Raw genomic sequence first — 19,833 nt, forward strand, 5'->3', positions numbered from 1 at the left:
CATCATGGTCTGGGGTGCTTTTTCATTCAGTGGAACACTGGAGCTTCAGGTGGTGCAGGGTCGTCAAACGGCGAATGCTTACGTGCAGATGTTGCAGCGGGCATCCCTCATGACTGAGGGCCCTCGTCTGTGTGGTAACAGCTGGCTTTTTCAACAGGACAACGCTGCAGTTCACAATGCTCGCTTGACCAAGGACTTCTTCAGGGAGAAGAACATCACTCTTTTGGACCATCCTGCATGTTCCCCTCATTTAAATCCCATAGAGAACATTTGGGGATGGATGGCAAGGGAAATTTATCCAAATGTCCATCAGTTTCAGACAGTTGATGCCCTTGGTGAAGCCATCTTCACCACTTGGAGCAATGTTCCCTCTAGCCTCCTGGAAACACTCGCATCAAGCAAGCCCACACCAATTTTTGAAGTGATTGTCAAGAACGGTGGAGCTACTCATTACTAAATCCTACTGAGAACATTTTTTGTTCTGGTTTGGAGAGTTTTTTTGTTATTTTTTGAGCGAAGGTCTTAAACTATTTCAGTTTAATTGTTGTTTTCAATAAATGACTTTTTCAAAATGTTTTTTGTCTCACTCCCTCTTCTTGCTTTTGCATATTGTAGCTCTACTTAAAACCTCATTAAGATCCAAATGTGCAAAATGAAAATTCTAGCAATTTTTCAACTGGTCTTAAGATTTTGATCAGGAGTGTATCTTGAAATTAAATTAAATCAAGCAAATTAAGCATGTTCAAGCATAAAAATGTCTCAATGAAGTAAAATATAAATGTAAGGCATTCAGAAGACTCATTCAAAGACATATGTAGTCTTCTACACTGGTCACTAGGTGTCAGCCATCACAGGAAACACTGTACAGAAACAGGAAGTAAAAATGAAACAAGGAACTCTCCCAGTGCTAACATGTGAGTCTAATATGTCTTATATGTCTTATTTTCTCTTATTATGTGCACTATATTGGGTAATCGGAGTGTAAAGGTGACTGTAAGTGTTATTTTATGTCAAGAGGGCTCTAATAAGGTTAAAAAAAAAAACATATTGAGAAGGTGGTAAACAGGTTTTCTCCTCTCTAACTCCAAAAATATTTGCTATATAAATAATACTACTTTGCGGAAATTCACTTGTCATGGTCGGTTCAGGAACCGATTAACCACAATTAAGAAGGGATGACTGTATATGTTGCACTTTTTCAAAGTGTGAAATCTCAAAGCTTGTTGGAAATAAATAATCAGTGACGCATAAGGACATTAACATGTAAAAATTGTGGGCTTTATTAAATAGTAGTGAATGCTGTACATTTTAGCTGTATTATCACTTATTATAAATTATTCCCAATGTGGGGTGAATGGCATGTGTTTTCTGCAGAAAACATGGCATTTCTGAGAAAAAAATTAATAACAGCTGCAAAGCTGTGAATGTAAATGACTTTATTTTGCTCAAAAGATCGTCTTATATGGTCGTATGTATAAAAATTATTGTTTGTTGATTAAAAAAAAGTTTTTTATTACCTAAAATCCTTGTCATGTGGTTTATTTTGAACTCAGAACTCATTCAATGATCCTGAATGGCTTGAATGAATTTCAAGTAAAAAGTATCAGTATCCTAATCGGCTATCGTCTTAATATTTGCTTGGAATCGGATCTATACACAATACACAGTATCGTCCACCCCATACTTCCCATTCAATCCAAATTATAATCCATACTGTCATACCAGAGAATATGTATATTATTATCAAAGAGTGACGTGTTTATGGTTAATAAAACGCGACAGTCAAAGCGCAGCAATCGCGTCTGCGCACAAGGCGGAAGGATACGTACAGAGTGCAGACTGCTCCTTGCGGAGGCTCCTCGGCAGTGATGAGAGGTGAACACTAGAGAGGAAGAAAGCAGTCCAACATACACTCGGCACCAACATGGCACCAATCGGATTAAAGGCGGTGGTCGGTGAAAGTAAGAATCTTCATTTTTATCACTTATAATTAGCTTGAATGATCGGAGTGTAATATAGTCTGTGCCATATAATAATACATGTAAAACAGTGCACGGCAGTGGAAGTGATGGAGATAACCTGCAGAGGCTCCTGCGGCGCCGATGCGCAAATGTAAATTTGGCTGAAACGGTCAGTGAAACGTAGAAATCCTGCTATACCCTTTTAGCCTAAATTTAGTTCAGGTATAACACTGTATATACTGCGTCGCTTCTCCGTAGTGCGCGCTGTTACTGAAGAAGGGTTGATTAGCTAATTAAATATGTTTTAAATCAATTCCATTGCTGTGTTATTTGAGGTTACCACTCGGTCCTTAGATGTTGGTGTTTTCAGCGGAGCCTCACCCCTCTGATGGATGCGTAAAACATACGTTAGCCTCTCTTGTATTGCACATTAATGGCGGCTCATAGCAAGACCATAAAATTGCCTTTAAAGTCCGCAATGCGAAAAGCTCCACACCCTTAAGCACCGATGTCATCTATGTTCATTGCACCATCAGTCCAAATTTAGACTGGTTTGTTTGTTGTGGAGAGGTTGCTCTTGCGATGTTGGCGTGTGTGGTGCTGATGCAGGCCTGAATATGGAGGCGCAGCTTCATCCTCATCAACTGCATATCTCCCCCCTCCACACCTTGATGAAGTCACATATTCCTAATCCATTATGCAATTTAAGCAGCTCTGTGTCCAATTACGTGTATTTAAAGTGCTTCCCAAGGCGAATAATCATGATTAGTATCATTTGGAAAAAAAAAAAGATCATTTTATTGGTGCATAAAATAGACACAATACACATTTTGCCATTCTGTAGTGTCATTTTTAAGACACGTTTACTGTACTTCACTTAAATCATAATTGGTGCTATATCACATGTCTTACACCCTCCATATGAAGCACACATCCCGTCATATACAGTGGAGCCTGTTTATGTTGACGCCTCTCGGAGTGTTGGACTTGTTGACATAACTGAAACCAGCCATACTGTAGCTTGCACGTTTACTGTGACTTTGGCCAGAGGCGTCATGAGAATGGTCGATAATGAAGGATTTTTTTTAAGTTACAGCAGTTTGTTCACATCCGTTTCCACCATTTGTGCACATTTTTTTTTGGATTCCTCTGTTTCCATGTAGCGGTACCTCGGTTTTTGTTATTAATTTGCTCCAAAAGGTCAGTCGACAACCGAAACATCTGAAAACCGAAGCAATTTTCCCCGTAGGAAATCATATATATCCAATTGACACGTTCCATGCACTCAAAAAGATCCATCCATCCATCTTCTATTGCCGCTTATCCTCACTAGGGTCGCAGGCATGCTGGAGCCTATCCCAGCTGACTTTGGGCGAGAGGCGGGACACACCCTGGACTGGTCGCCAGCCAATGGCAGGGCACATATAGACAAACAACCATTCACACTCACATTCATACCTATGGACAATTTAGAGTCTCCAATTAACCTAACATGCATGTTTTTGGAACGTGGGAGGAAACCGGAGTACCCGGAGAAAACCCACACAGGCACAGGGAGAACATGCAAACTCCACACAGAGATGCCCAACGGAGAGTCGAACCCATATCTCCTGACTGTGTGACCAACATGTTAACCACTAGGCCACCGTGCGGCGCACTCAAACAATATATATTATAAAAAATAATTCTGGTTTTACGTGCAGAAAATAATGTGAAATAATTCTAAATTACGACTGAAATGGATAAATGAACATTTAGCATATTCTCACTTTGCTTATCAAATTGCAGGCACTTGCAACTTTCTTTGGCCCCATGGGGGGTTATTTAACAGTCACACTCAATAAAAAATGTACCACCAGTGAGTCACCAACGTGTAGGATGCTTTGTCTGGGCCCTCGATTCCACAGAATGATACAATATACATGTTACGTGCAGTATGATACGGTGTACAAGAAGCAGGGCATATTTGCTGAAAACCAAAAACTGGGGCGTTTGAAACCGAGGTTTGACTGTATTTTATACACGTATCTAACAGTGTTGCTGCAGTCGTTTGATTGTATGTCTTGACAACAATAACAGTACAGTGGTGCCTTGGTTAACGTCATGCATCCGTTCCAGAAGGTCCGACTGAAACCAAAACGGACTCTAACCAAAGCAAATTTTCTCATAGAAAATAATGTAAATCCAATTAATCTGTTCCAGACCCCCCAAAATGTTAACACAAAACACGTTATAGACAAAATTATAATCTAACATGCAAAAAATGGTGCAAAAGTAATTACAAATGACAAATGAATGGACAACTGAACATTTAACATCACTTTTACCTAGTTTTGTTGGAACACCCCCCCTCCCCACCCCAAAAAACCCCATCAATTAACAAAATAACACAAAATATACACATTATTCTGCTGCAATCAAAATTTGCAAACAATTAAAAAATGTATCAATGTAAATATCATGGTTGTAGAACCAATAAACATGTACCTTGCCGTTTAATAGAGAAAATGGGAAGAAAAAAAAACAAAAACGCTGGCAGCAGTGATGTTGCGAGGATGCCTTATGTCTGGTGACGTGTGCTATGTTCGACTGCGGATACCGCGACCGTGCTACAGTAAGTTTGAATGCTTATGTGTTGCTGTTGAAACCCGAAATGAGTGTTAATGGATGTTAAATGAGAAACACTGAGCGTCACCCTTGATGCGCCGTCGGGTTGCTGGACTGTTAGGCGGGAACCGGAGTAGATGTGTATGCATGTACCGATGATGGAGCCACTCGGTCACATTTACAAACCTCTGAAATGACGACGGTTTTTGAATGGTCACCGAAAAACGGGCTAACTGGGGCGGACGTTAACCGATGTACCACTGTATATCTTTCATACATGAGCAAATCCTTCTTCCGGTAATCAAAAAAAAAATTAAATGGTAGCATTTTGTTAGTGGACCACATGGTGGTCTAATGGTTAGCATGTTGGCCACACAGTCAGGAGATTGGGAAGCTCTGGGTTTGAATCTCCACATGTTCTCCCTGTGCGTGTGGGTTTTCTCTGGACACTCCAGTTTCCTCCCACATTCCAAAATTATGCATGTTAAGTCGGCCTGTCATGATAACAAATTTTCCTGGTCCATAATTGTGCAATAAATTATCGACGATAATCGATAATTTGGACCTTTTTAAAGAGCATATTGTCATTAAGTTTATCATTCAGTGATCACTGTGTCATTTCACATTTGAGCCACTAGATGCTACTCAAGTGTAGTGTATCTGTGTGAGGCACAGAAGATGCCTATTATAGCACTGAGGAATAGCGGGGCGCCACCACTTCATATACGCTGGGTATCGCAAGCTCGCACTATACATTCACTTCGCCGGTCAAACGCCCCAGCAAGCGCCAACTGCTGGGACGAACTGTGGCATTCGGTTTCCAAACGCTTTTGTGCTTTCATTCATATTAGCGTTTGCTTGCTAACTGCTAGTTAGCACTCAGTGTATTCAATTCAAGGCTCACTCGTTCCCTTAATTTGACTATACAACCAATGCGCTCAGACACAAGCAGAGTGAACCCTGTTGTCATTCAGCCTGTGTGCTACAGCAAGACGAGGAAATGGAACAGGCATACGTACATGTCGCACGTCGAGGCGTCAAAATTATCGACCTAGTTTTTTTCTATCGTTCGATTAATCGTTTTATCAATTATCGTGACAGGCCTAATGTTAGGTATGAGTGTATGAATGTGAGTGTGAATGGTTGTCCACGTGTGCCCTGCGTGCCCAAAGTCAGCTGGGGTAGGCTCCAGCATACACCCTCATATTTAGTGAGGACAAGCGGCATAGAAAATGGATGGATGGCATTTTGTAAGTTACTGTGGCCATGCTTTTATTTTGACTTTGCACTGAACAGGAAGTCACCATGTGCACATTTTTAGACAGCAATCAAGCCACTGTTTTTGATAATGATGAAGTTAACAGTACGACAACACTTGTCAACGTAAAATGACCCATTTTTCATGAAATGACACTTTTGGCTCTCAGATTTTATGTTGACGTCGACTTAAGCGGACACTTTTTAGTAATAGGAAGAACAAGATGGACTGGGACTTGATGAGCTGGTCTACATAGACGGGACTGACTTAAAGTGTATACACACCTCTGGCCTTGTGTATATATTTTGCGCAATTTTAGCAGTATATGGTATCATCAGCAACACTGAGCATCTTCATGTGGAGTGGTCATTTTAAAGGATACCACACTTATTTTTAGAAACAATTCACACCAAAAAATGTATTGTCATTTTATGCACTGTTTCAGCTTGGCGCTTACATAACGCAGTCGCTCACAGTAAAGCTAGGACTTCCACACTCTTGGAGTCTTTTCCAGAACGTTGTATACACACTTGGTGCGAGATCGTCGCTAGGATGCACTGGGAAACACCTGCGCTCTGTTTGACTGGCGTGAAGCTGCGCTGGGATTGGTGGAGGCAGAGAGGAGGGAGGTCGCGTGGTGAACTATCATGGGTCCTCTCGGCAGCAGGAGCGGAAGGGGAAGGGGAAGGGGGATGGGCGTGCAGCGCTTCAGCCTTATCGTTCATGACTCGATATGAGGGAGCAGAAGGAAAATGAGGCCAAATGAACAGAGTGTCATCACTCAGCATGTGCTGCAAGGTATAAAGTATATGTAGCATTTCATATTTGCATTTTCGGTTTACAGACTGGTTGGAAATGAGAGATGACTGCATTGCTGCTGAACAGCATTCGCACTTGTTATTCTGCACCTAAGTTCTTCTATTCATTCTTACATTTCTATACCCTTTCAAACCATTCCAAAACCAAAAAAAATCCAGGATATTCAGACTAATAGTTTTTCACATCCCAAAAATTCCACTCTCCCTAAAATTCCACGTTTTCCATAACAGAAATGATCTTTGAGCTTAATAATGGTTAGTGCTTGCCTATTTCTCAACCAATTCAAACCATTCCAACATCAAAACATTCAGCTCCTTGAGGCCATCTATTTCACGCACCCAACAAAAAATTCCCCCTTTTCCCCAAATTCCACATTTTCTGCAACAACATTCCCAGTGAAAATCAATAGACCATTTTTCGAAGTTCCAAATTTCTCACATTTCTCTACTGATTCAAACCATTCCAACATACAAACAGTCAGTTCATTCAGGACATTCAGACTAATAATCTTCCATGAGAGCCATACGGGTGTGACTATGGCTGACCTGTTCAATATGTTGCAGAGGCATGTTGATATCTTGTGGCCTATTCCTTTGTATTTTTTGTATTACTTGTGAATAAGGGCAGCCTACTTCTTTGGGTTATTCATAATATACTGAAGTCTGCAAGCATTATTCTTGGATGAGAGCTGCTGGTACAAAAATGTATATTTTGTATGAAAGCTGTTTTTGACTTTGCTATAAAGCAAAAATTTTCTTTTCATCTTCTTCCGCAGTGGAACACACGTAAACAAGATAGCTGTGGCGCTCCGTCACGGATGAAGATGCGACCATCTTCATCACATACACACGAATAGAGAGGCGACAGTGCGCAGGGACACGGCAGGAGACAAATATAACGCCGGGCGATATGTGAGGTCTGATTTTTCAGAGGAGGCATTTTTATGATGCAGATGTTTTACTTTTTTGAACGCATATTGTTTTGAGACGCCAGCTCTTTACTAAAATGACCCAGCAACTAAGCGGAACTACGTTCCTCGTCACGGAAATCCGACAACAGCTGGACTCGCGGGACCAAAAGGGGGGGTAAATCACAGTTGATATAGTCCACTGCTGATGGGGCAACTTCATGTCAAAATATCCCAACTATCCCTTTAATATACACCTCTAAAATGACTTTCATGAACCACGGCATCACATTGGTTTGACCTCAGTGTCTGCTCCAGTGCTTGCAGCCCTCAACCCACTGTGAATCACGCACACACAATAAATATATACGAGCAGGTACTACACACACACACGCACACCACACGTCGCTGTGATTACAGAGCATGAAGAAGGGCTGACTGAAACAGAGCTAGTTTTAGAACATGCTTATACAGTATGGTGGGTTGCAAATATAATGAAATTCCACTGAAGAAGAACGCTGCGTCAGAGCTGGCATGCATCCTCCTCCTCCTCTCGCCCTCACCAGCACTCACCACCCCCTCACAGACATACTGTATATAGCACCAGACGTATTTAACAGTCTGCACATTCCCTGGACTAAGGGTCCCCAACCACCGGGCCGGGGCCCAGTATCGGTACGTGGGCGGGGCCGAACTGGGCAGAGGAAACCTTTCAGGCATAACTAAATACAATTTTAAATGCATATCAATTTTGGAAATATGGGCCATTATTTTATAAAAAAAATGATATAGTTTGAAGTTTTAGCATTTTTGTTGCTTGTTTTGAGTGTCCCACTTTGTTTGACAGTCCTTGAACGCACCATTGTATGTGCGCTAGCCTTCTCCCACTCTGCACAGATTGTCAACTATACTGTATTTTTATCAGGGTTTTTTCACTTCATATTTGCTCCCAAATGCTGATACTTTATGGGAATGCATAAAGGTAAAGTTTGATGACGTTATTGAGGGCTAATGTGCTAATGCTAATGTGTATTTGTTGTGTGCACAGCTTCAAGTTAATTCATGCTAGCACACTGCCTGTTAGCACACACATCAAGCAGCGGCGCTATAATCTTCTCTCTGGAAAACAAACTCCAAGCTTATAGTGGTGGATGGTGGGTCTGTATTCACGTTGTGCTTTTAATTTGATGTTGTTCCTGTCTTGGTTTTGCACAATACATACTAAATGAGATCAATTACATCGCTACATAGTCGCTACATCGACTATGAAAATAATTGTTAGTTGCAGCGCTAGTTACACGCTACGTCCAACAAGGAATTTATTTGTGATACAGAGGAACCTGCTTAAGTCGGCCCTGTTTAAGTTTCTCATCAAGTCCTGGTCCACCATGTTGTTCTTGTTACACAAAAGTGGCCGCTTAAGTCGACGTCAACATACACTGAAGGGTCATTTCTGTGAAAAATGTGTCTGTTTATGCCGACGTGTTGATAACTTTTTGATTACTAGTAGGGTTGGGCATCGTTTGAATGCGAGCGATTCCGGTTCCGATTCCTCGTTTCGTTTCCGGTTCCTAACAATTCTCGATTCCCATTCTATTCAAAGGTAGGGTCATAAAAGTTTGCATGGTTTAAGTGACGGCGCTAACCAAAGTTCTTGGATGAAATGTCTCCATGTTTTTTTTTTAATTATATGAACTTTTTATGAATTACGTTACGATGAATATCTCACAGTCTATTTTCAACCACTATGTAAATATCCAACCATTGAACTTGAACAGAAATGTTTTGAAGTCTCTTTAGATAGGAGTACACGCGTCAGGTCGTTACGTTAGCCTTCCGTTCGTTGGATATGCGAGTTGGCCACCGTTTTCGCAGTATAAAGTATAATATGTTTGCTGCTTCAGTGTTGGCATAAGATTGACGTAATTTATTGTTTTACTTACCTGACTGGTTGGAAGAAGTCCGGCACCGGGAATCCAGAGGTGTTAAATCATGTCAGTGGTGAACCCTTCTTTGCGTGATGCACTGCACTGGCCCTTCATTTTTCTTGCAGAATTTCAGCCAAATTTTGGGGCGTTGTCGCACACTGTCCATGTTTGAAATGGATGAACACAAACGCTTCCTGCCTTCCTTCCTTCTTCGTTGGGGTTTGCTGGCTTTGTCTTCGTTGGTATTATGCAGCCATTTTTTTCCCGTGGGAAAGTAGGCATCAAAATTTTTAAAAATGAACAATCCCAGGAGAATTGAAATGTTAGTCGAGGTTCCCATTGATGCTCCATGCCCAACCTTAATTACAAAGCAGCGTGAAATCACAGCAAGAGTACTACTGTTACATGGCATTGAACCATGCAGCCTGTTCAGTGCAAAGTAAGGTTCAAAATAAGTCAGGTTCAAGATTGTTACTGCCAAATGGAGGAAACCAATGTCAACAAACTGCCGTATAAGGTCTTTTATTATTGCCCATTCTCCTTATGACTGTGGCCAAAGCCAAGGGTAATTGTGGAAGCAATTCCTAGTTTTAGTTTGTGTTATGTCGACAACCAGTCCAAGGGGCGTGAACGGAAACAAGTTCCACTGCATATAGTATACAGCAGTGGTACACAATCCCCGGGCCGTGGGTCATTTGGTACCGGGCCGCACAGAAAGAAAAATAATTATCATTATTTCATTTTTTTATTCTCTCTGTTACATCCATCTCACTTGACGCATGTCCATTGTGCGTGTGCTAACTTTATCTCATGCCGCACAGATAGACTACTGTGTGAACATAGTTCTTACATCCATGCATGGAGTATTCATGCTGCTTCAAAACTTGCATCCTTGCTAGCATTGAACGCATCTCAACCAAAATTGTGACAGTGTGATGTTTTTCCCGTTCTACCTAAATCCTAATGGTCTATCTAAACGGTACTACCCACTGTATGAGGATTGTCTATTCTCATTTTTGTTACTGCTTCCCTGCAATAATTAAAAATTGAGCATGCAGCAGCCAAGGGAAGTCCTTCTCCCACCCACTCTGCATTGTACCTGTAAGTAAGTCGTGCTACTTGGACCAATAAGTCCTCGCACAGACATACATTGCACAGCCCCTCCATCCCTTTGGTAATAAAGAAGGCAGACTCTGCACTGAGCACCTGACTAGACAGTATGTAGTCATTGCATACAGTGCCTCCCAACAGTGAGTCTACACTAATGATTATTTTGCTGATTTTACAATCCCAAAAAATGGCATAAACTGGAATCATTTTTTTGCACTTGCTGTTTGGCAAAGGCTGTTTACTGCATTTTTATTGAGCAAAATGTAAACACGCGTTATTAGAAGAGTGAACATGTTAAATACAGGATCGAACTGATTAGCAGTATCTGCTTAGACACGGAGAAGGGGTAGTATGAAACTTTTTTTTCTTCCTATACTCCTTTTTGGGCCTGTTGCATCCTTATTGTGAATTTCATTAAGGCTGTTCAAAATAAAAACTATACTATGACTATGACTGTGACTACTTTGAATCTAGCAGGAGCTAATTACTTTCACATGACAGTAACGAGTGATATAGACTATATAAACATTTGGATGTGCAATGTCATGGGAAAGGTCTGTCAGTCTGCCTCTGGCTGGGTAAAGGATGGCGCTTACACACTTGTCATGTTTTGTTTTTGTGTTTCTTACACCCGTGTTGGCCGGGTCTGGTTAGTGTGTTACGTAACTGCATATACAGTAGCTTTGACCGAGCTGAAGTCCGACTCAAGGGTTCAGGTAGAATACTCTCCACTGCATGTAATTGTTTGTGTAATTGTTTCATTATGCATAAAGCTGAATTTAAAAAGCGTTTCATAAATGTGAGAGGCATGTTCCCAAATGGCCACATTTCCAATGGTCATTAAATCACAACCCACTTTCAGTGAAGTCATTTTTAATTATTTGTGTTATTTTTTTTGACATTTTTATGAAGTCATTATAATTCTTCTTATTTTTTACATTTTTTATTGAATTCAATTGTATCTTTTTACACTTTCATTTAAATGATTTTATATTTTATATTTATTTTTATGTTTTACACTTAATTCAATTCATGTATTTTTCATTTATTTTCAGTATTTTTTTTTATACTTGAGTCATTTTAATGTTTTATTATTTTAATTATTTTTTACACATTTAAGTCATTTTTATTTTCATGTTTATATATTCCGTCCTTTACTTATTTATATATTTTTTATACTTCTCTTTAAGCCAAACCATTGTTTTTTTTTTTTTAAATACCTGTCATAAACATTGATACACATAATTACATGTCCAAAGTGCATTTTAGAAGAATTTATTAAGGCATTTTGTAATGGAAATGAGGAAGAACATAACTGTATGCATGCATTCAAATTGAATATGAAAACTACACTAAATCAGACCGCAAAATTAGATATTTCACTTATAACTGTGTAATGAACATATGCCAAGGAGGAAGATGACTAAAATGTTGCTCAGTATTACTTCAAAATAAGTCAGACATCAGTTGTTAATGTCATTTTGACCCACCGAGAATGGATCTGCGAGGCACTTTTGGGTCCCAACCACTGGTTTAGAGTATCCAAAATAGGTATTTTTAGGTCTTTTTATGGATGCATTATTTATTTGCGGTTTTTCATTTCAATTAGCAAGGATCTGCTGCAGTGGTTGTCAACCGGTTTGGCTGTGAGATCCACCATCACCCCTTCTTGACAAATGGCGACCCAAAATGCGGAAATTTTTCAACTCAAATTCCTCAAATATCGTATCTTTAATGAAAAGAAAGGTTTTCTATTCTGCTCCCACAAACAAGCAGACAGATAACGTTCTCAATAAAAAACTCCAGGTGATTTCCTTTTCAAGCCTCTAAAACTGAACACACAGGGCAGCAGCGGCCTCAGTAGGGAAGCCCAGACTTCCCAGTCCCCGGCCAGTTCTTCCAGTTCAACCGGGAGGACACCGAGGCGTTCCCAGGCCAGCTGTGTGACATAATTGATTACTTACACATTATGACTTATATAAGATACCAAATCATTTCTCTTGACATTCAACGTAAACAACATGCATTTAAACAAATGTCCTGGCTTGATGCTAATTTACATTGAAAATCCCATATAAGTGTTAGCAATTAGCATTAGCGATTTCACATGGCAATATTGAACACTTCCAAATATGACAATTAAGCGATAACTCGGAAGCACATTCCACTTAAACATCTGATTGATGCATATAAGCATAAAATATTTACAGCCAAACACTTTCTAAGGCTCAATAAGAGACCGGACTGACACATTCAATATTTTATGATCTAACGTCGGTCTTCTTCTATGACAGGAGGTTTCAAATAGCACTGGAGAGCATTGTCACCACCTTCAGGAGTGTTAATAGACAACACCCTGCTGCATGAAAAACTCACCTTCAGAATAAAAGCCCAAGATTAAGACTCGCCACCCACTGATAATGGGTTCGCGACTCACCAGTTGAGAATCACTGATCTACTATGTGTAAATAAGTTACAGTGTTCCCTCGCTACACTGCGGTTCATCTTTCGCGGATTTTTTAAAGTGCAGTTCTACAGCGTATGAACACGCATTGTGTTCTGTGTCCTTGTGGTGTATCCGAGTGATCTCTCGGTGCTCTGTTGCATGGGTCTGTTATTGTATTTACTACTGCTACCACTAGAGGGTGTTGTATACTCATGTGAGAGTTGAAGACGTGTCCAGACATGTCCACTTCATCTCAGTATGTGTAGAGCCACATCAGTCCTGATTGGCTAAGGGAGAACTTGCCCATTGTGTTCTGCGTTCTGATTGGCTGTAGACCATTGTCAATCAATGTACTTCGTGCAAGACTGCCTGTTTCCTACATGCTGAACGAAGGCAGAAGTTACGCAGCTGTAGGTCGCCTGGATTACAGTAAATGAATCTTCGGTCCATGGAGAACGATGAGGAGGAATATGTTTTAAAAGGATACAAAAACGCTACAGCCACAAGCCACGGTCAGAGGAGTGAGACACTTAATTTCTTGTGTCCAATCTTGTAAATTGATCATTAAAGTTCAAAATAATATGAACTTCGAGTGTTTAAGCAAGAGAGAAATGTAATAAAATGTTAATGCCTGTCTGAGAAAAGTGTATAAGGAGTTTTACAGCTTTAAAACATATATAATCATTGTACAAAAATATAGTTGGCTACGTCACGGATTTCACTTATTGCAGGCTATTTTGGGAACCTATCCCGCGCAATTAACGGGGGAACACTGCATATGTCTTTTTTTGACAAAAGCTAGTATGCTATGAAATATGCTTGTTTTCCAGAACAATATCATATGTAAAGTGCAGATAGTGTACAAGTGTGAATTGAGAAAATCACTTGAGTCTTATGTGTTTGTTCTAGAAGGTTCCAACCATGAGGATGTGTATCCTGCTAAACTGGACAGGAGAGAGATTGTGAGGCCTTTGTATGTGTGTGTGTTGGGTGTGTGTCTGTGTGTGTGTGTGTGTCCCTATTTGGTTGACACAGCTGTTGCAGTGTGTTTGATCAGGTCCTTTCCCCTGTGTCGGACTGGTGTTTTCCTGTATTGTGTATTAGGACATCAGCAGGGCCGAATCTACATTGTTGTTGTCTAATGAAGTGGCCTGCTCTTTCTATGCTACTGCCATGGAATAAGTGTTGCATTTCTATAATTGTATATTCTCTGGGTTCATTGTTAACTTTGTTTGCCTTAAATGTCTTGGTGAAGCAGAGAAGTAGTTTTATTAGGTTTATTTGCACCAGACCAAAACCAAACAGGACATAAGTATAGTAGATAGTGAAGTCAAACATGGAATTATTTTCTTTGTTAGCAGTGGGAAATTAAGTGACACACTGGAAATACAGAAAAAACACCATTTTGGAGTATAAAGACTTGCTATTCTTACGGCTTTTATCAGAAAAATGCTGAAATGCAAAACCTGAGGAAACGAGTGACAGATTGAGCCTTTGTTTGTGGAAGCCACTCATCCTGTGGCACTGGAGCCTTCACTGCTTCCAATCCGTAGGAACAAAAAACATTCTTTATCGTTCTGGCACAGATCTTAAGAACTTTACAGTACTGCTCCAATGACTTGATGTGGGTCGGTCTTTGTTTTTAATGTTGCTTTGTGCGTCAAACTCGTTTTCTCCATGGGCCACATCACCTGAGCGGGTCACCTGTAATCGTAAAGCCGTATTTGTCTGTGAATATTGTTGTATATATTTGTTTGTATTCATACTGCCAAATGAACTGAAGATTCTAATCCAGTTAAAAGATAGCACACCTGTCAAAAATGTTGCCTCTTTAGCAGCATAACATTTGAATCACACTTAGACCTTGTTATTATGAGCAGTGAGAGGTTGCCTTCAAAGACATTACGTAATTTAACTTTAATTCGCGTTTTTGGCGCATTTTCTAGAATTTCTGAGCACACTTAAATGCTGATGAGAGTATCCACTTATTGGTTTTCTTTGTCTTTCTGTTTAATGTAGACCACACATACACATATACTGTAATAAAGATGTTGTTGTGATGTTCAGAGTTCGTAGTGTTTGTGAATGCACGTCCACAATGACGACGTATTGTTCCCAGGACAAACAGAGAGATGTGTTTGTGAGTTGGCAATACATATATAGTGTGGAATTGCACTGTTGTTGATGTTGATGCGTTCAGGTGAGAATAAAGTTATAAAAGATCGTCAGACTCTGTGTGACTCTGTGGGGACGCTACACTGTGCGTCCATGTGCTCTCGTAACAGAGAAGTGTGGCTTGCCATGCCATAATGACTGCATCCATTGCATATGAATATACAGGTACACAAGCTACACATCCACATAACTGGAAGAATGTCAGATAAAAGCTCAACTAAACCGGTTTTAGACAAACAGAAGACCAAGCAAACCACAGGCAGTTAAACGGAACAAACTCAGCAGCGTTTGAAAGCTAACACATAGCCTTTCCAACAGTACAAGTATTATTCACTGATATATTTATACTGTATATCTACTGTACAGCAACCATCGAAGTCTCCCCCTTATTTCGGATGTGTCTGTTTCTAGGAAACCTCTCAAGCCAAGGGTTGAAGAGGTTAAATGAAAGGAAAAAAGACTAAACCTGATCCGGACTCTCTGTTTCATTTAGTGACAATATCGTGGTGATCTCGCGTTGACACACCATGGCCATTCAGTGTTTCATTCCTATGAATGGCCATGGTGTCAGAGAAAGATAAAAGAGATAAGCACAACACAGGACATGACAAACAACAACTTACATGACATTAAACATGGACTATTTACAACTATTCACAAAGCAGTCCAGCAAAGCACCTCCTGCTTCCCAAGCGAGAGTCGCTCAGAGTCTACCAAGTAAAACACTCGGGGTGGGTGACACTGCAAATTTTGGTATCGATCTGATACCAGCTTGCCTCCACTTGTTGCAAAATGAGCTAATTAACCCTCAGTCTTAAATGGAGATACAGAAATACATTATACACTAATTACATAGTAATTTAATTCAGTCATTGTTCTGTGATCATCTTTCATTTCAGGTTCAGGTCAGGTTTTAGCAAGGGCAGAAAGGCTTAGTGATAACCGTGATATTGCATCGTTTTACGAGCAGATAGCAGATAGGGATCACCGCCAATTATGTATTCTTACATGTCTGTTGTGACCTCTCATTGGATTATTTTCCAACATAGATGGGTTCTAGTGGGGTATATTATCTGTGACTGATGCATGTTTTTCTTCTCCAGGGTTTCCTGTGCAATTCAGGATTAATACTTTCTGCTGACATTGACTTGAATATACTGTATATATTGTATATATCTTAAATCTCTCCATTGTAATCAATTTTGATGTTCAATGAGTATTACTGGCAATGGTGTGTACACGTGCTTTTAATTCACACATTAAATTCAATTCAATGCAAAAGACGTATAATTGCTTGTTGTCTCTGTGTTGCAGAGATTATGAATGATGTCATCAAGAAGGTGAAGAAGAAGGGAGAATGGAAGGTAAAAAGCCGATATGATTACAATACAATTCTACATTGTGAACATTCTTTTCATAAAGTACAGCTATTAATGTTTACGATTCAAACAGTAAGATAACATTACTTGCTCAGAGCTCAGTAACAGAAATGAAACACACTGCCTGCTTTTCAAAACAAAACGCTTCTCTTCACTCACCAATATGTGACGTAAGTAAAAAAATAGTCATGGAAAAAAGTGAGCGCCGTCTCCTCAGACGGGAGCGTCTGTTACAATGGAATTGTAATGTAAAGGTCGGAACCTTTAACACGGGAACAGTTTAAAAGGGAACATTACAGATAGTGAGCTGGGCCAATGTGTGTTATGATGATTGTCAGAAGTGGGAGCAAGTCAGTGTTTTGCAAGTGTCAAGTAAGTCTCAAGTCTTTAATCCCAAATTTCGAGTAAAAACGTCCAAGTCCAAGTCAAGTCAAGACAAGACAGGTCGAGTCAGATCCCAAGTCATAGGCTTGAAATTTTTGAGCGTTTACCAACACCATAAAATACCATTTTAACAATTAAATAAAAAAGGGACCAGCGTGACAAGACTTAGTAACAGAAAAAGAGTGCTGACATAGCATTCAGGATTTGTCAGTGCAAACCAGTACAACAACAAATCAACTTCTGAAGACTTTCAAACCAGACTTGATTGTCAGAACACAACAGGCTTTTATTGCAGTTTTGGATTATCTCACAACAGTCACAATAATCCCTAACACAGGCTACTGTTGCGGCCGTAACCCATGGCAAGCTAAAACTCAACTCTCAACCCCCGACGTCACTTTCTATCCCCCCCTCACTCAGCTCCCTGAGCACCGGAACACATTTACAGCAACACGCACGACCATAAGCTAACATGTCTTATGACACGTCTTATTTATGTCTTATTTCTTATGTCTTATTATGTCCACTATATTGGCTAATATGAGTGCAAAGGTGACTATGGGGTGTTATTTCATGTCTATAGGGCTCTAATAATGTTAAGAAAATGTACTTTGAAGGTCGTAAATAGGTCTACTATGCTCTAACTATGAAAATATTTGATTTATAAAGAAGTAATCCTAATTTCGCTTCTCACAGTTGGGTCTGCAACCAGTTAACAGTGAAAAACGAGATATTGCTGCATTCTCTATAAAACATGTTTTGTGTTAAAACTGTTGGGTGTCTGGAACTGATTCATTGGATGTACATTCTTTCTTATGAGAAAGACTGATTTGGAAACAATGATGAAAACCGAGGTTCCACTGTCACTGGCTCTAAACCCAATCCTCTACGCTTGAAGTGGGGATCTAGTTAAATGTCTCTCTTGTTTACAGGCCCTGATTGTGGACCAGCTGAGCATGAGGATGTTGTCTTCTTGCTGCAAGATGACAGACATCATGACAGAGGGCATCACCAGTAAGTCAGATGGTCTCACCTTTCCATGTCACACTGCATGTGTACTTCTCCAAACACATCTGCAATGTAATGTTTCTTCCAGTTGTGGAGGACATCAACAAGCGACGAGAGCCTCTTCCCAGCTTGGAGGCCATTTTCCTGATTACACCGACAGAAAAGGTTAGCATGCTCACTCCCCTTCCTCCTCCCTCTCGTTACAACAGAGGTCGGCAATGTCGTCAGCTGCTGTCCGTTCAAACACTCCACTGTAGACCTCTTTCACTTCTTTTTTCCCATGGTCTCCAGGTTGTAATTGTTACACCGTAATTTGATTCTTCAAAATGCATGTTGTTCCCATGTCATCATAAAACAAGTTCTGCTTTTACTTTGACATGGCATGACAATAACTGTAGATCAGTGGTTCTCAATTATTTTCTGTCATGTTTGTAGCAATGTGTGCAAAGGCTGACATCACATTATACAAGTAAGACATGCTACATTCTGAAACACTGGCCGCAGTTGTCCAATGATGTATTGCATCAAAAAATGTAAGGATTTTTGCATTTAATTAACAGACATTTGACTCACACAAAAAGCACTGACTCTATGGTGGTAGATTAAGTGTAAAGGGGCCCTATAGGTGTGGAGATGCTTGTTTGAGACTGAATCAGTGGACGATATTACTTCTTTTCTACCGGGCGATGGCTGAAGCGTGCTGTGGTGAGTCTGGGCGCAGGCTGGTAGGTACTGCGACATTGTTAGCCGGAACAGAGGGGCTAGGCTTTGGCTTTTATCTGAGCTAGATTTTTTCACCATCGTTGTTGTAGTAGTGGTAGTAGTAGTAGTACTAGTGACACTGGCAGTGCACAACATTGACAAGTTCCGTGCTTTGAAGAACAAAAGCAACCCATAATTGAGTAACTCGTACTTGAATAGGCAGTCAGTGCATTGCTGCTTAGCAGTTACAAATGAATGCACAGTTTTTAGTAGAACACATTTCTTCATTCTTCAGTTAGACCTCGGGTGTCCAAGGTGCGTTCTGGGGTTCATTTTTTTATCGGGCCGCAGCACATGGTAGAAATATCATTAAGCAAAAAAACAACGGCGAAAATGTGGAAAATATAGCTAAAGGCATTATGTAAAGAGAAAAAGCTTGACTGTTGACACTGTTAATAAATAACAAATATCAAAGTGGCCCCCGGCATTCTTTGACCTTTCAGTATGCAGCCCTCGGTGGAAAAAGTTTGGACCCCTGGGTTAGAGTACGTTTCACTTAGAGTTGGACCTTCTGTAATGGATTAATGATGCTTACCAAGGTTCCACAGTACGTGTACTGTGGTTGATTGGTGGCCTGCCCAGGGTCTCCAACTCACCCTTGACCCTAATGAGGATAAGTCTTACAGAAAATGGATGTATGTATAGATGAAATGCACCTTTAAATACGCAAGCATTAATAGTTTTTTTACATGCTTACTTGAAGGCCTCAGACGTCTTCATTACTTGTGCTTCTCTTCCTCTTCAGTCTGTCCACACCCTCATTGGAGACTTCAAAGACCCTCACTCAGCAAAATACAAGGCGGCCCATGTTTTCTTCACTGACTGTGAGTATTAACAAGTGGAATATCTTTTATGGTTTGAATCGAACATTGTAACCTGTGAGGAATCATGGGGTTGACTCTGGGATGGGGTTGCTGAAGATGGTAGACCTGAGTAGAATCCCAGTCATGCTGGGCGTTTTTGGCTATCGACTGCATGTAAGTGTATATAACATGTATAGCAGGATTACTCAAATACAATAAGTCAGACATCTACTGTTAGTACCTTTTTACAAGTATTAGGGATGCTCCGATCAGGGTTTTATGCTGC

General features: G+C 40.3%; 1 protein-coding gene across 3 annotated transcripts in view; it reads left to right on the forward strand.

The window, feature by feature from the left end:
* Positions 1 to 1,804: 1,804 nt before the first annotated feature.
* The window catches only part of LOC129169914 (syntaxin-binding protein 1), a 54,907-nt gene continuing 36,878 nt past the window's right edge, over positions 1,805 to 19,833 (forward strand). The window contains exons 1-6 of one of the 3 annotated variants that reach the window (XM_054756882.1): positions 1,863 to 1,961; positions 7,421 to 7,561; positions 16,526 to 16,575; positions 17,907 to 17,988; positions 18,071 to 18,147; positions 19,490 to 19,568. In XM_054756882.1, coding sequence (XP_054612857.1) covers positions 16,531 to 16,575; positions 17,907 to 17,988; positions 18,071 to 18,147; positions 19,490 to 19,568 — 283 coding nt within the window. In that variant the 5' untranslated portion in view covers positions 1,863 to 1,961; positions 7,421 to 7,561; positions 16,526 to 16,530. Of the gene's footprint in view, positions 1,962 to 7,420; positions 7,562 to 16,525; positions 16,576 to 17,906; positions 17,989 to 18,070; positions 18,148 to 19,489; positions 19,569 to 19,833 lie in introns of all 3 variants that reach the window. The other 2 variants (XM_054756880.1, XM_054756881.1) reach the window with 2 other exon arrangements.

The sequence above is a fragment of the Dunckerocampus dactyliophorus genome, chromosome 17, assembly GCF_027744805.1.
Source record: "Dunckerocampus dactyliophorus isolate RoL2022-P2 chromosome 17, RoL_Ddac_1.1, whole genome shotgun sequence".
Lineage (NCBI taxonomy): Eukaryota > Metazoa > Chordata > Actinopteri > Syngnathiformes > Syngnathidae > Dunckerocampus > Dunckerocampus dactyliophorus.